The sequence below is a fragment of the Erithacus rubecula genome (genome assembly GCF_903797595.1).
Source record: "Erithacus rubecula genome assembly, chromosome: 6".
Lineage (NCBI taxonomy): Eukaryota > Metazoa > Chordata > Aves > Passeriformes > Muscicapidae > Erithacus > Erithacus rubecula.
In genome coordinates this window covers 58,249,649-58,266,648 of record NC_136688.1, presented here as the reverse complement: position 1 = coordinate 58,266,648, position 17,000 = coordinate 58,249,649, and the positions used below count along the sequence as shown (strand labels likewise).

At 49.2% G+C, this 17,000-nt stretch overlaps 1 protein-coding gene across 3 annotated transcripts in view; it reads right to left on the bottom strand.

The window, feature by feature from the left end:
- FERMT2 (FERM domain containing kindlin 2) overlaps window positions 1-16,618 on the bottom strand; it is a 50,596-nt gene extending 33,978 nt beyond the window's left edge. The window contains exons 1-2 of one of the 3 annotated variants that reach the window (XM_079307842.1): window positions 16,478-16,618; window positions 15,281-15,449 (exon numbers count right to left, since the gene is read on the bottom strand). In XM_079307842.1, coding sequence (XP_079163968.1) covers window positions 15,281-15,449; window positions 16,478-16,543 — 235 coding nt within the window. In that variant the 5' untranslated portion in view covers window positions 16,544-16,618. The remainder of the gene's footprint in view (window positions 1-15,280; window positions 15,450-16,477) is intronic. The other 2 variants (XM_079307840.1, XM_079307841.1) reach the window with 2 other exon arrangements.
- Window positions 16,619-17,000: the final 382 nt, after the last annotated feature.

The following is a 17,000-nucleotide window of genomic DNA, read 5'->3' as shown; positions in this document are numbered from 1 at the left end:
CATCAGCTGGAGCCTGGGCTGGGCTTAGGGAGCTCAGAGAGCCCAACCCCAGCAGCAACACCCTCGGGAAAGGGAAACACAGCACTTCCTTCCCAGCCTCAAAATAAACCCTGCTCCCTGCTTCCCCCCTCTCCCTGCAGCCTCAACACAAACCTCTGGAGCCTGGGAAAGCTGGAAAACCCAGCTGTGATTTTTTTTTTTATTTAATTTTTCCAGGAAGATCCTGCTGCTGCATTTGCCTCCTAGAACTGTGCCAAGAGGCAGTGACATCAGGATGTTTTATACAGCAAAACCCTTGGAAAGCCACTCAGACAGTCCTGGGAATGTGAGAGGCATCTTAAATCACACAAATGGCTGCAGGCACCTCTGTGAGAGAAGGAATGAAGAGCTGCTCCATCAAGTGTTTTAAACCTGAAACATCCTCAGCTTTCCATCCACGCCAGTGCCTGGCTGCAGTTGCTTGCCCAGCATGAATCACAATTGCAGATTTTAATTCCCACAGCCACCACTAAATTCCCACCTAGAATCCAAGCAGCAATAAGTGTGAATTGAGATGCACAGGGGCTGTGTTTTAATTGAACACAATCAGCATTCAAGCAGCAAGGCTGAATCTGGGTGAAGGGCAAAGAAAATGGAGGTAGCCCTGCCTGATATCCCATTTATCCCATTTATCCCAGGACTTGGCTGCTCCCAAACACTCTCCCTCTGCCAATCCATGGTTTTTTAAAGTCCCTTTCCTGCTGCAGCAGCTATTGAAGCTCCTTCCTGCAGAAGCTCTGCCATCACTTGGCAGCTCCTCTGGCCAGCTTAGGACTCACAGGCAGTAGGATACCAGCCTCCAGCACTGTATAAACACTGATTTTCCTTGTTATTTTGGGATATCCCCTGTTGCAGATGGGCTCTCCTTCCCTGCACTGCTCAGGACAACAGAGCTCTGATATGATTGAATAAATCTCTTTTTTTTTCCCCCTTCCCAGTGCATGGTTAAATCCCACTGGAGGGTGTTTGGAAGGCAGGGGTGGCACCAAATTCTCTTTCACATCCAGAATTAATCCACAGGGCACCAAATTCCCTTTCACATCCAGAATTAATTCACAGGGCACCGAATTCCCTTTCACATCCAGAATTAATCCACAGGGCACCAAATTCCCTTTCACATCCAGAATTAATTCACAGGGCACCAAATTCCCTTTCACATCCAGAATTAATCCACAGGGCAGCCAGGACCCTGCAAATGCCTCCAACACCTTAACACAGGGGGTTAATAATAAAGAATTTAAAAGCTGCATAAGCTTGAGGAGATACAGTGGGAATTCTGCAAGCCTGTCTGGGTTGGATCATGGATTTTTGGTGGATTTTTGGTGGATTTTTGGAAGCAGAGGATTTGCAGCTGATGCTGTTTTTCCTGGAATTCTCCCCACCTTTGGAGAAGCAGGGGATGCAGCTGGAGCAGAGGCTGCAGCTCATTCTTTAATTACAAATGATGGCTTTTAGAGCAATGGATTCAAATCTTCAGCATTCCCACAGGAACAATCCAACAGGACCATCCCCCTCTGGAGCACCAGAGCCAAAGCTCATCCATCCCACTGGGGGGTTTTCCACAGCAGCAGAATTTGCTCCACAGCTTTTTCCCAGGGGTGGATTTAATCAGGATTATCCCTGTTCTGCTCTAGGCACACTTGGGAAGCTGAGGTGGCAAAATGCCTTTCCATTATTTCAAATTTTTATATATAATTAAAATAAAATACAAATATATATATATAAATTATATATATATAGCTAATATATATATACAAATATAAAATATACTATGCATATAAACATACACATAAGCATTAACCCCATGTTTATATATGCATATATAAAATACACAAAACAATTATATGCATATATAATTATAGATAAACACACAAAATAAATGCATATAAAAATATATCCACATACACACACACATATATAAATATATAAATGCCACACACACACACACACATATATATATATATAATATATTATAGTATATTATATATCTCCAAGATACAGTGCTGGGACTGAAACCAACTCACAAGCAAAACACTTCCCTTGCAAAACTTCATTTTTTCTATTTAATAATCTACACAAAGTGTTTTTGGATTTGATAATCTACATGTTTTTGTATTTGAAAATCCAACCCCAAGTTTTCTACCTTTTCACTGAGTTTGGTGCAGATGGGCTGAAACTCCTCGAGGGTTTTTATAAGAAAATTAAAATAAAAGTGTTCTCTTTTTTTTCTTTTGGTTGATTTTTGGATTTTAAAATTAATGTGCACTTCACACTGAGTTGAAAGACAAAAAAGCACTGAGTGCAGGCAGCTGTTTAAAGCACCTTTAAAACACAAATTCCTGCTGATAACACTTTAATCCAAGCCCTGAGCTGGGTGTTGGCTGCCTCCACTCCCCTCTGGGGAAACTGGAGGAGGGGAAAAAATCCTTCAAAGGAAAAGAGACTTCCAGCAATAAATAGCTGGGAATGCCCTGGGTGAGCTCAGGGATGGGGGATACCCTCCCCTGTTCATTGGGGATGAATGGAAAACAAGGTTAAAAGTATTAAAAAAAACTTGGGGAGGAGAGAAATTTAAGGCTGAAATTGAAAAATAAAAAAAAAAAAAATCCCCACCACAACCAACCATCAAAATTCACTGCACAGAACTTTGTGTGGTTGCTCTGGTGGGTTTTTCTTTTTCTGGGTGTTCAGGAGTGGGGAAGGCAAAGCCTCAGAGCACTAAAAAATCAGAAAAGAGGGCAAATATCCCTAGAATATCCAGAAATACTAAAAAAAAAAAAAAAAAAAAGATGGGAAGGAAAAAAGGAAATAGAAAAAAAAAGGAAAGGAAAGGAGGAAAGAAAGGAAAGGAAAGGAAAGGAAAGGAAGGAAAGGAAAGGAAAGGAAAGGAAAGGAACGGAAAGGAAAGGAAAGGAAAGGAAAAAGGAAAGGAAAGGAAAGGAAAGGAAAGGAAGGAAAAGGAAAGGAAGGAAAGGAAAGGAAAGGAAAGGAAAGGAAAGGAGGAAGGGGAAAGGAAAGGAAAGGAAAGGAAAGGAAAGGAAGGAAGGAAAGGAAAGGAAGAAAGGAGAATATCCTGAGTTAAAGGCAGGGATAAACAAGGATCATCAAACCCAAATCCTTGCCCTGGACACCCCAACAGCCAAGAGAGTTTTGAAGGTGCTGAAGATTTTACTTAAAATATACAGATTGATTTTTAATTATATTTATTCATATATATATATCTGAAGTGTAACACTCTTGCATGTGTGTATCTGAACCCACTGCTCCCTCCCTCCAACCTCCTCACTGCTCCCTCTGACCCCTGGAAATCTGGATTCCTTTAAACATGCCAAAGCCACTCCTTCCAGGATAATTATGGAGCAAAAAAAAAACCAAAAAAAATCCCAACAAAACATTTAAAAACAGAGCTATTTTCATTTATCACGAGTCCAGCAAAAATGCTGGTGTGTTTGCTGAGTGACACAGCTGCTTTCTTGAGGCAAAATCTGTAATTTTAGGAAAATATGAGTGTTCTAGAGTGCACTGGAGTAGAGTCCCCTCCATCCCCCAGCAGGGATTTAACTGCAGAGCAAAGTTCAAAATGGAACAAAAATCCCTCCAGCCTCTGGTCACAACACTTGAGAAATTATACTTTGAAATGAAGAGATAAACAGCCCATAAAATTATCATCAGATTGATGAAATAAAGCTGCAGCCAGGACAAGCTGATGCTCCTGCAGCTAATGGGACTTGAGAGGGTTTTTAATCACATCTCCCACATGTATGTGACACCTGGATAATTTACAGCAAATAAATCACAGACTGGGCCAGGTTGGGACCTCAAAAAATTCAAGGTTTTATGGGAATGGAACAACTGTAGGAAAAACTCTTCAAACCAGACTCTTGGAAATTAAAAAGAAATGAGAAAATCTGAATAAAAGCTGATTTTTATGCCAATAAAAAGGGCAAATGGCAAGATTCAGGTAATTGTCCAGGAAACCTGAGTTTTTTCTAGGGGGGAAAAATGTGTTGGGTGGTTGGAAAGTATTAATAAAGGAGAGGAAAAAAAAAAAGCTGGGAAAGGTGGGGATGTCCAGCCTGAAGAAAGGAAGGATCCAGGGAGAGCTCAGAGACTAAAGAGGCTCCAGGAGAGCTGGAGAGGGACTGGGGACAAGGGATGGAGGGACAGGACACAGGGAATGGGACACTGCCAGAGGAGAGGGATATTTGGAATATTGGGAAGGAATTCTTCTCTGTGTGAGGCTGGGAATAGAATTCCCCTTTTTTTCCCTGAGTTTTCCATAAACAACTTCCAACAGCAGCCACTCTGCAGCCACCAGGGATTTTATCCAGGGATGACACAGAACGGGATCTGAAATTCTCCTGGATCTGCCACCATGAGCAACTCTCCCCATTGTTTCCATGGAATCCTGGAATGGTTTGGGTTGGAAGGGATCTTAAAGCTCATCCAGTTCCACTCTGTGCCATGGCAGGGACACCTCCCACTGTCCCAGGGTGTCCAAGCCCTGTCCAGCCTGGCCTTGGATACTTCTGGGGATTTGGGGCAGCCACAGCTTCTCTGGGCACCCTGTGCCAGGGCATCACCACCCTCACAGCCAGGAATTCCCAATTCCCAATATCCCACCCATCCCATCCCACTGGCAGTGTCCCATTCCCTGTGTCCTGTCCCTCCATCCCTTGTCCCCAGCTCATCTCCAGCTCTCCTGGAGCCCCTTTAGGCTCTTCAAGGAGCTCTGAGCTCTCCCTGGATCCTTCTCTTCTCCAGGTGAACATTCCCAGCTCTCCCATTCTGGCTCCAGCCCTTGGAGCATCTCTGTGTCCTCCTCTGGATTTGCTCCAGCAGCTCCATGTCCTCCCTATGAAGATCCCAGTTCTGGAGGCAGAAAGTCCAGAGCACAAAGAGCAAGACCCCTGCAGCCTCCTCCTGCCTTGTTCACAACAGGAATGAGCTGGGATTAAAAATCTCCTCTCTTCAAAACCATCCCTCCTTGTCCTATCACTATCAACCCCTGCAAAAATTTCATCCTGCTTCATTTTCAGGAAAACAAATGTCCAGGAGAAAATCCACACCCATCCACGGAGGTGCCCAAAAAAGGGTGGACCTGTGCTGGAATTTCAGTCTGAGAAGGATATTTCTTGCATGAAAAATAGTTTGACTTAATAAAGTAAAAACCAAGCACCAAACAAACAAGGACAAAAGGAGCTTTGTTCCCAACTCTGTGATTCCATGAGCACGACCCAGTTCAGGAGCCCTCCCCCTGCCAGGGCAAAAACCTGACCTCAAAGCCCCCATGCAGTGGCACAGAATGATTCAAGAACAAGGGAAAAAAGGAGAAGAGAAGGGAAAAGAAAAGGCCAGTGGAGGAGACTGAGCACATTGGGATGCAATGCTGCATGTGGATGTCCCATGTGTCTGTCCTTGCTCAGGGAAATTACACAGTGTCTGCTGCTAATGAGGGAACGAGCAAAGGCACTGCTGGAAAAACAATGGGATTCTTTTATTGCCTTTTATTGGGATTCTAAGTCAGCTTTGCAATGGAAAATCTGTGTCTTGATGAGGCAGGGCTGGTAACTTGAGTCCTGAAGAGCTGATACATCAACACCAGCTATCCCAAAGTGCTGCTCCTTGCAGTGCAGGGCTCAAGATGCTCAGCCCATGGGATACAGGGAGAAGAGCAAATCCTAACAAGCCTGAAAAGCCACTGTTTTTCTAAAGTAAACTCCAGGAAGGAAGCTCTTTCCAGTGTTAATAGGATTGCTCAATTAGCAATTGAAAGTTTATTAACTTGGACTGTATCTTGTTCCACCCCCTGCCATGGGCAGGGACATCTCCCACCATCCCTGGGTGCTCCAAGCCCCATCCAGCCTGGCCTTGAACACTTCCACGTGTTTTCCTGCAAAATCTTCCCTGTAACTTTTAGCTTTTTGGATATTTGGTAGCTTTATGTTTCATTTAAATGCTTGCACAGCCATAAGCAATCCTGAGTAGGGAGAGGAGTTTTCCAGTGATGCTGAACCCAGCTGGAATGTTGGGAAATTCTCCAGAGGAGTCAAAAGCTGAGGTCACCTCAGGTCCCCAACACCCCAAGCACTGATGGGCTCAGGAAGGTCTTTGCTAGTTCTGTGCAGAATTCCTTTAAATCCCTGCACCAGCAACCCAGAGAAATGTGAATTAGTAATTTTTCTATGGCAGGGAACAAAGGAAAGCAAGGGTGGATTAGTAATTTTTTTTAATTGGAATTTTTTTTGAAAGAGGATCTTCACAACCTGATTTTGCCAACTGTTTCCCCCCATTCATCAAGCAACCCTGCAGAGGAGGCTTTCACTGGGTGCTCCTGCTTCCATGGAATCCATGGAGAATTCCATGGAGAAATGGCAGAAAACTGAAGAGGGAGGAAGGAGGGAAGGAGGGAAGGAGGGAAGGAGGGAAGGAGGGAAGGAGGGAAGGAGGGAAGGAGGGAAGGAGGGAAGGAGGGAAGGAGGGAAGGAAGGAAGGAAGGAAGGAAGGAAGGAAGGAAGGAGGAAGGAAGGAAGGAAGGAAGGAAGGAAGGAAGGAAGGAAGGAAGGAAGGAAGGAGAGGAAGGAAGGAAGGAAGGAGGAAGGAAGGAAGGAAGGAAGGAAGGAAGGAAGGAAGGAAGGAAGGAAGGAAGGAAGGAAGGAAGGAAGGAAGGAAGGAAGGAAGGAAGGAAGGAAGGAAGGAAGGAAGGAAGGAAGGAAGGAAGGAAGGAAGGAAGGAAGGAAGGAAGGAAGGAAGGAAGGAAGGAAGGAAGGAAGGAAGGAAGGAAGGAAGGAAGGAAGGAAGGAAGGAAGGAAGGAAGGAAGGAAGGAAGGAAGGAAGGAAGGAAGGAAGGAAGGAAGGAAGGAAGGAAGGAAGGAAGGAAGGAAGGAAGGAAGGAAGGAAGGAAGGAAGGAAGGAAGGAAGGAAGGAAGGAAGGAAGGAAGGAAGGAAGGAAGGAAGGAGGAAGGAAGGAAGGAAGGAAGGAAGGAAGGAAGGAAGGAAGGAAGGAAGGAAGGAAGGAAGGAAGGAAGGAAGGAAGGAAGGAAGGAAGGAAGGAAGGAAGGAAGGAAGGAAGGAAGGAAGGAAGGAAGGAAGGAAGGAAGGAAGGGCCCTTCTCCAGGGAGCTGTCCTGAGCAGCCCAGCCTCCCTCACCCTGACCCCAGATCACACTCCCTTCCCTCTCCAAAAAGGACAAGTGTCCCAGGGTGACAGCAGCCTGCAGTCCTGACTCATCCCCAAGGAATGTGCAAGCCAGAGGAGCTGGTCCTGCCAAAAAGACATCACAGGCAGTAAGGGAGCCAGAGGACATGTCCTGGGAGGGATGATGAAGGGAAAGCAGGATGATGGGCAACCTGAATTCCCAAATTCTCCAAGTGCTTTAATGATGGTTAATCCCTGGTTAAAGCTTGGATCCCCCCAAGTGACATTTGGAGTCCTGAGGATACCTCAGGCAGCCTCACCCCACCCCATAATTATCAGTGTTGGTCCTTCTCTTACAGATCCCTGTGGGATCATGGTTGGAAGAACAGGGCCAAAGAAGAAAAAGAAGAAGTTGGAAGAACAGCTGTAGCTGCCCCTGGATCCCTGGAAATGTCCAAGGCCAGGCTGGACAAAGTTTGGAGCAACCTGAGATAATGCAAAGTGTCTCTGCTAGGACAGGAGTGGAATGAAATGATTCCTTCCAACCCAAACCATTCTATAATTTCATTTTGGTTCTGCCTGTTGCCCCAAGCTCATTCATGAACACAAAACACTTTTAAAGGACTTTAACATCCTGGCACTGAAGCCTTGGGGCAGGACTGAGGGAAGGGGACAATTCCTGCAGCAGTTCTGTGGAGCACCAGCCAGGAAGGGAAGCTGAGCAAGACAGGGACAAAGCTTCTTCCACATTCCCAACTTTCTAACTGAATTGGAATTTCAGCAATTAACCCTTCCCAAAGTACAAGTGCCTGCAGGGAACAAGGGAAAAGAAAGAAAACAACCACCAGCCAAGCAGGTGTAATGGGCTGGGAAGAGATTTAAAATCCACTGGTAAAATAGATTTTTTTGGGTGCTGTCAGGATGTTCTGCAAGCTAAAAAATCAGCTGATTTATAAAGAGGAAAGTTTCTGCAGCTGCTGGTGTGGGGTGGCTTTTTATGTGCATCCCCTCCCAGAGCAGCTCTTAAGCTGTTGGCCAAATTCAGCCACATTTTACCAAAAAGTGGAGGTTTCCCAAGATCCCACCTGGTCTGGAAGAGTGGGATCAGTGCTGGGACAGGGCCATGCCATGCACACAGCTCCCAGCTGAGGTTCACCTGAATGGCCACAGAGTGGGAGCTGCATCCTCACTGGAAAATGGGTGAATGAAAGAAAAACTAAGATCAGTTCTCCAGAAACACAAAATAAATAAATAAAGCTTTCCTCTGGTTTTCTGGGCACTTCTCATGGTCTATCCCAACAGTTCTACCTGGTAGAAGCTTCAGCCTGGATGAGATCAATGTGTCAAAAGCAAACCTGGGCAAGAAAACTAAATTACAGCAACTCTGCTAAAATCCCATCCAACAGGAATTTGGGGGCCTCAGCATTTTTCCAAGTTACACACCATAAACCCCTGAAAGCCACTGGAACATTCAGAACTGAAACATTCTCAGCCAGCTGAGTTTTGCTCAGTTTTGTTTCTCTACCCCAATCAGTTAATTCACATTTCAGAATGGCAATGAAGAAATGCAGCTTCTCCAAGATGTTTTCACACCACGAGACTTTTCCCAGGGCTGGAATCAGTAAATTCCACAAGGGCTGTAAATCTCCTTCCTTCCCCTCATCTGTCAGAAAAACCACCACTAAAAAAACTCCCTCAAACACCCAAAGCAGGAGCAGGCAGTGCTGGTGTCCCTGGTGATGTTGAAACAACTGAAGTTTGCAGTGCAAATAATCCCTCATCTTTCCCAACTCAGTAAACATTCCCCACATCCACTATTTCAGGCAGACATCCTTTTTTTTTTTTTTTTTTTTTTTTTTTAATCATCACATCAAAGACCAAGGGTTAAAATCCAGGTGACTGGTTTGCTGAATCATGGAATCACAGAGTGGTTTGGGTTAGAAGAGACCTAAAAAAACATTTAATTCCACCCCAAGAGACACCTTCCAGTGGACCAGGGTGCTCCAAGTCCAACATGGCCTTGAACATTTCCAGGGATTCTATTCTGAGTACAATTTCTTTGAGTTTTTGTATGGTTTAGACTCAGTGAAACATAAGCCCTGATGAGGAAGAAAACGGGAAAAAAAAAAAAGGAAGAAAAAAAAAAAGGATTAGAAAAAGGGGAAGTTGTGAGTGTGATGATTTCTATGATTTTTCAGCTTCCCACACCAGCTTCCCCACGTGCCTTATGTCAAATCAAAACCTGAAGGAGCTGGAAGAGGAAACTACTGATTTGGGCTGGGTGGGAGCAGCAAACCCAACAATTTCCTGTCTGTGGTGTGACAAACCCAGGCTCTGGGACCTGCAGGAACACCAACACCCCCTCCCACCCTGCACTCCTTCCCCTCCCACTGGGACCTGAGAGCTCAGCCAAATCAGATGGCTCAGAGTGACAGGATTTTAAAATAGAAATAAAGAAAAACAACATTTTAATTGTTTTAGCCCCTAAAGAATAGCCACCACTCTGAGTACAAATATTAATTGCTGTGACTGCAGCTTGGAGCTGCCTCTATGTGGCTTTTACCTCCCCCCACCCTGAATTCCTCTGGTCATTGGCAGCTCAGCTGAATATTCCACTCAGGCTCACAAAGAAGACTTTATTTGAGCCAGGATCAATCTTGAGCTCACGTAGGAGCTTCCTGGAGTCCAAAGCTGGATGGAAAGGAATGATCTGGCCCCTCACAGATCAATGTGCATGGCTGGGGAGTGTGCTCACAGCACTGGCATGTTGGCACTTAAATGTCACCAAAAATGTGCTGTCTGGAGGGTGAGGATGAGCACAGGGAAGGGATGAGTCAAGTGGCAATATGGAAATGCAGGGAATGGGAGCAGCTCTGCTGGTCTGCTTGAGGATGCTGCTGAAGTGGGAGCATCCAACTGGAAAATCCAGGTACCAATTCCAGCTCAGAGCAGCCCAAAATCCTGCCTGGGTCTGGAGCAGGATTTGGTGCTCAGATCCCTCTCTGTGCTCACCACCCCACTGCCTGCCAGCTGGGCAGGTTTTGCTGTTTAGAAGCTTGGGAAGAAATTTTCCAGGGAAATCTGGAGCAGGGTCAGTGCCTGCCCAAAGCACAAACACCATCCCCATCTGGGACATGATTTGGGCCAAGCTCTCAGCACTCAGCCCCAGAGGGAGCACAAACAGCTCCCCAAGCATTGAAGTCCTCTCATGGCCATCATGCACTTGGAAAGCAACCCTGAGGAGTGACCAGTGCTGATTTTGGAGGAAAAAAATCCTTCTCATCTCAGATGATGGACAGATGAGCACCTGTGGATGTCCCAGGTGAAGGTGCCCAGGTGACACTGTGGGCACAGATTGGAGAAACACCCTGAGCTCATGCCTGGCACCAAGTAGTGATGCTCAGACACCAAATTCTGGGAAGTGTGGCTACAATCAGAGAATCCCAGAATGGTTTGGGTTGGAAGGGAACTTAAAGCCCATCTCCTGCCATGGCAGGGACACCTTCCACTGTCCCAGGCTGCTCCAACCTGGACTGGGACACTTCCAGCCACTTCTCTGGGCAACTTGTGCCAGCCCCATATAGAGAAGAATTCCTTCCCAATATCCCACCTATCCCTGCCCTCTGGCAGTGTCCCATTCCCTGTGTCCTGTCCCTCCATCCCTTGTCCCCAGTCCCTCTCCACCTCTCCTGGAGCCCCTTTAGGCTCTTCAAGGGGCTCTGAGCTCTCCCTGGATCCTTTTCCTCTCCAGATAAACATTCCCAGCTCTCCCAGCCTGGCTCCAGCCCTTGGAGCATCTCCCTGGCCTCCTCTGGATTTGCTCCAGCAGCTCCATGTCCTTCCTGTGCTGGAGTCCCCAGATCTGGATGCCTCATCCAGCAAACTCCAAAGCAGAAGGAACAAACCCTGCAGCCTCCTCCTGCCTCGTGTTTACAACAGGAATGGGCTGGGACAAGGACTCTGCATCTCTCCCCCATAGCCTTAAGCTGTTTCCAAGAGTTCATTCCAGTTGCAAAGGCAAAGAATTTCCCCAGCCAGTCTCACGAAGGCCTGGAGTGTTTACAAGCACTGCAAAACCTCAAACACAAACCTGGGTAAATCAATGATGCTGCACTTTGCTGGTGTTTTATTCATAAACCTTTCAGGGGTCCATTAAGGAGAGGAGAGTTCACAGGCAGAACAACACTAATATTTAGAATTGATCTTGCAAGGAATGGAGCTGAAATCCTTGGAAGATAAGGCAGCAAAGTCTATTTGATGGTGAAAAGAACCCCTGGGGTGAAACCCAGACACATTTGCAGGCTGAAACCACTTTTAAAAAGAGCTTAAAGTGCTACAACCAAAACTGCATGGACAACTCCTGTGGCAGTCCTCAGGTGACATCCCACCCTCTCCCAGGTGACACAAAGCAGATAGTGGAGGAGCTGCCAAAGGGAACAGTGGAGGTTAAACCAGAGGAACAAACCCTTAACCCAGCTTCAACTCACAAAAAACCCCAAGGCTTCAGATGTCAGCACTGCCTGCCCCTGCCAGCCTGTCTGAGGGCAGAGGGTTTGCTCTGACATTTATCTGTGTCAGCTCTCCTGCCCATCCCAGGTCACTAAAACAGGGATGCCACCACACTACCCATCCTTAACCTCTTTTACTCCCGAAGGACATTGATAATTCATTTTTTTCACTTATCTATTTTCCTCAGGAACAAGCCCAAAAAGTTGCTCAGTGCTCCCAGCAAACCTTGGGAGCTGGAGTTGCTTGCCACCCATACCCTGCCTGTAAAAGAATCCCAGAGAGAAATCCACATTTCCATCACAAAACTTCTATCCACTGACTTTCTGAATCTGCTCAGTGCACATTTAGGTCATCTGTCTAAGGCTGTGCCTCTGCCAGACACCATTTGTCCCCCCTGCCCTGTTTCTGTCAGCTATTCCTTTATTCCCACGACCAGACAGAACATCCCACATACATCCCACAGAATTCCATAAACCCCACAGAGCTCCTCCCAAGCACGTTTCACAAATAGCAGGATTTTTTTTAATTCCATGTGTTTAAAACAAGTTGACAACAACAATAACCTGCGTTCACTTCCTTCCTTCCTCTGCACCCAGTGATTTTAAGCTTCGCTTTATTTTTTTTTTGTTTGCAAGTCAATAGTGGCAAAATTCCTAAAAAACCCTGAGAGAACACCAGGAGTTTCCACTACAGACCCCAGCCCTCACTGAACAACTAAATGCTGCTGCTCTTAAAACCTCAGCAGTTTTTTTGCTTATTTTTCAGGGATGACTTTGCCAAGAACTTGGCACAGCTCAATTAACAGAGTGGCTTAATCCAGCGGGTGATGAATAACAGGGGAGCCAACAGGTCATTGCAATTCACTTGAGTTACCAGAATCTCTATCTGCTGCTTGGGCTTCCTCCAAGCCCTGCCTGCAGCAGCCACAGATTTTAATTGCTTGTTCCCAAGGAGTCTGAGTGCAGCCACTCTGCACAGTCAGCGACTGAGCCCATGGGATTTATGGATACCTGCAAACCTTAAGTTAAGGAGGAGAGACTTTGCTGGACTCCTGCTTCATCCCAAAAGGATATTTACTACACTCTTTCTCCTACAAGCATCAGTAAGATGCAAGATTTTTCTCTTTTCCGAGCTCTCCTTGCTGCTGAGAGAAGGAAAGGTGTTTTTTCCCTTTGTTCACTGATGGTGAAAAGCTTCTACCATCACCCTACAACCACAATGTGGCTGATCTGCTGCAGATTCCCACTGATGTCCCAAACCTCCCTGAAACTCCAGGCAAACCACAGAAATCTCCTTTCCAAAGCCTGCAGTGTCCCAAAGGATGGAGCAGGCAAACCCCAGCCCAAGGCACTGACCTGTGTTCCATCCTCCCCCAGTATACCCATGGGGGATCCCACAGGGAAACACAGAACTGCAAAGAAACCTTATTTTAGCAAATTTCCTTAAAACTCACAGCAGAAAATCTCCTTGGCAGGAGAAGAATGATTTTTTTTTATTTTTTTTTTAACGCTGAGAGTTGTTGAGAAGAATGACAGGGAGGAAAAGGTTAAAAATGCAGGGAAAGGGTTTCAATGTGGAAAAATTGCAAAATGAATGGATGTGGAGACGAGGCAGTGCAGAGGCTGGATGAAGGGAGGCATTGAGGAGAAGGGGAGGATGAGGAACGAGCCTTGTCCCACCCCGCTCCGCTAAACCCGACCCCGCTCCACTGGCAGCAGCTCAAAGAGGAGCCATAAAAATAATGAGAGGGCTGGAAGAGCTGACACGCAGGAAGATTAAAAGGAACTAAATACGTATAGCTTGGCTGGGTGACCAAAGCCAAGGGGAAAGGGAAGGCAAAGAGGAGATATCCATGGATCTCATCTGATCTGACCATCCCGGGAAGGGATGAGCCCCCCGGGGAGCTCCATCAGCCGCATTCCTTCCCTCTCATACAATCCCTAATTTAACAAGTGGAGAGGATCCGGGCAAACATTTCTTGGGGGATGGATTACGTCAGGAGCTAATTTAGCTCCTCCATGCCTGGCTTTCCTTTGCACACACGCTCGGGCCCTGGATCAGCTCCGGCATCTCCCGGCTCCGCGGGGAGCATCGCTCCTCCACTCATGGGGGGATTTTTTTAGCACCTCTAGAAAGCCTGTTTGCTTTTTCCCAGCTATGGAGTGCTTCACTTCAGCAAAACTTTCTGCACCTCCAGAAAAAAAAACCCAACCCAACCAACCCAGAATAAAATCAAGTTTTTGGGGAGTTCAGGCGACCTCCAGCATGAGACCCTTTGATGCGAGCGCTCGCTTCCTTTCGAAACTCAGCGTATTTATACCCATCTCTTCCTTCCTGCGACTCCAGATAATTAATAAATCAAAACCTAAGCACGGGGAGGCGGGGGGAAAGATGGGTTTTCCAAAAGCCACAGGCGGGCTCCGCAGCGGAGCGGGACCGGCAGCTGACAGCTCCGCTACTCCCACAGCCGCAGGCACGCGCGGGGCCTCGCAATTAATATTTTATTTGAGCAATTACAGCCATCAGCCCCGGCTGCACCGCTGAGTAAACACAGCCGAGCCGTAAGGAGCCGATAAAGCGACAAGGAGGGGGTGGAGGTTCGGCGGGGATCGAGCCCTGGAGCTCCCACGCGTCCCGGACACGCGGGCTCTTTGTCCAGGTGTGCGGCCAAAGCCACCGTGTCCCCAAGGTCCCCTCGCCCACTTCACCCCACGGGCTCTCGGCAGCGCTTTGCTCGCACGGAACTCCAGGATGAAGTTTTGCTGTAAACTGCGGAGCGCCCACAAAGCCGCAGCTCCAGCCCGAAAGCGGAGCTGTTCCTAATTCCGTGTGAAATCCTAATTCTGTGTAAAATCCTGCATGTGCAGCAGCAGAGGATGGGGCTGAGGCCCCGGGGTGGGAAAGCCTGGCTGGTGAGGAGATGAGAGGGGGAGCCTGGAAGGGAGCTGGGATGGGGGGATAGGGCAGGGTGTGGGGACCTGGGGTGCTCCTGGTGCTGGGAGCTAAGGCAGAGTACTGGAGCTAAAACACAATACTGGAGTAGGGTGCTGGGACCTGGGAGGCAACGTACAGGGAGACAATGCTGTATCACAGCACTGGGATGGGGTGCTGGGAGCTAAACCGCAATACTGGGTGCTGGAGCACAGCACTGGGTGCTCGGGCACTGTACTGGGGCAGGATGCTGGGAGATAAAGCACAGTACTGGGAGACAAAAGTACAGTCCTGGAGCAGGGGAGCTAAAACAGGGTACTGGGTCAGGGTGGTGGGTGCTAAAGCACAATACTGGAGCAGAGTGCTGGGGGCTAAACTGGAGTGCTCAGGCACTGCACTGGGCAGGGTGCTGGGAGCTAAAGCAGCACTGGAGAGGACGCTGAGCACTGGGCACTGAACTGGAGCTGAGCGCTGGGAGTTAAAGCAGCACTGGAGCAGAATGCCTGGAGTTAAAGCAGCACTGGAGCTGGGAGCTGAGCACTGGGCAGACTGCTGGGAGTTAAACTAGTACTGGAGCACGGTGCTGGGAGTTAAATCAACACTGGCTCAGGGTGCTGAGCACTGTGCGGATGCCGGGCTGCTGGCGGAGTCCCGGGGCACTCACCGAGCTTCTCGACGAGGCGCAGCATGACGCCGCCGATGTGGATCTCGCCGGTGACCCGCAGGGTGACGTCGCGGCCCAGGTCGGTGACATGGACGCTCAGCTCCCACGTCCCGTCGGCGTAGCAGCCGTCCGGCATGCGGATCCCGTCCAGCGCCATGGCCCCGGCCTCCTGCGCCGCGGGCACGGAGCGGGAGCGGGATCAGGGCGGGCTGGGCCGGCGGTGCCCGCTCCGCGCCCCGGGGCAGCGCTGGCGGCGCGTGGGGCGGGATCGCGGCCGCCGCTCCTGAGGGGCCGCGGCGGGAGGAGCAGCGCGGGCGGGCAGAGCGGGAGGCGGAGGGAGGGGAGAGAGGGAAGGGAGGGAGGAGGAGGAGGAGGAGGAGGAGGGGGATAATAATTAAAGGAAAAACGCGCCTGTGGCTGCCGGGCCCCTGGCCTTTTATGGAAGCGAAGGACGGAGCAAGTGGGGGCAGCTCCAACATCCGGGAATCGCCGGGGGGCGGCCCGGCCGGGATCGGTCCGGCCCGGCTCGGGATCGGCCCGGCCCAGCCCGGATCAACACAGCTCAGCTCTTCCCAGCCCAGCTCTACCCGGCTCAGCCCAGCTCGGCTTATCCCGGCTGGGTTCTGCCCATCCCGACACGGCCCGACTCAACCCGGCCCTGCTCGGTCCGGCTTATCCCGGCTCATCCCGGTTCGGCTCATCCCGCCTGGGCTCTGCCCATCCCGCCTCGGCCCGGCTCAGCACAGCTCGGCTTTTCCCGGCTTGGCTTTGCCCAGCCCAGCCCCAGCACAGCTCGGCTTATCCCGGTTTGGCTCTGCCTATCTCGGCCGGGCTCATCCCGGCTCAGCTCATCCCAGTTTATCTCATCCCAGCCCCGCTAAGCCCGGCTTTGCTCAGCCCATCCCAGCCCTGCTGTACCCAGCTCAGCTCATCCCAGTTTATCTCCCCCCAGCCCCGCTAAGCCCGGCTTTGCTCAGCCCTGCCCAGCTCGGCTTATGGTCCCAGGGCACCCAGAGGGCGAAATTCGGGAGCCATCCCGCAGAGCATCCATTAGGGCTGGCGGAACCTCTGTGTCCCAAACACGCGTGGGTTCCATGGCAGCCGAGCCCACTCTGCGCCCTTTGGTTTTTTTTTTTTTTTTTTTAACACTGGCCCTAAATTCATAGGAAAAATCCTTCCCGTTCGGCAGAACCCTACCTTGGCGAAGTAGCCCGTGCCCCCGTTGAGGCTGGGAGATGGGCTGCCTTCCTCCATCCTCATCATCTGTGTGAATGTGGGAAATGGGGAACTGTCTTTAAATGAAAGGGTCTGAACCGGCACAAATGGAGGAAAAAAAAATATTATCCGCTTCCTGTAGCTCCTCCACCCAGTGATACACACATCCCGCCAAGCAAGCGCGCTTCCTGAAAATCCAGCGCGCGGAAGGGGCTGTGGTTGGAGATCCAGCGCTGGGGATGAGCCCTGCCCGTGCCAGGTGATGGGAATTCACATCCTGGCAGAGCTGTGCCCGCCCTGGCAGCCTGGGGGATGCTCTGCCAGCCAGCCCAGCAATGTCTCCGTGAGCACCATTGCCACATTCCCGGTGAATGGCTGTGGGAGATTTAGGAGGATGGGATCATGGTATGGTTTGGGTTGGAAGGGACCGTAAAGACCATCTGGTTCCAGCCCCCTGCCATGGGCACCTTCCACATGGCGCCATGCAGGCAACAAAACCTCTTAA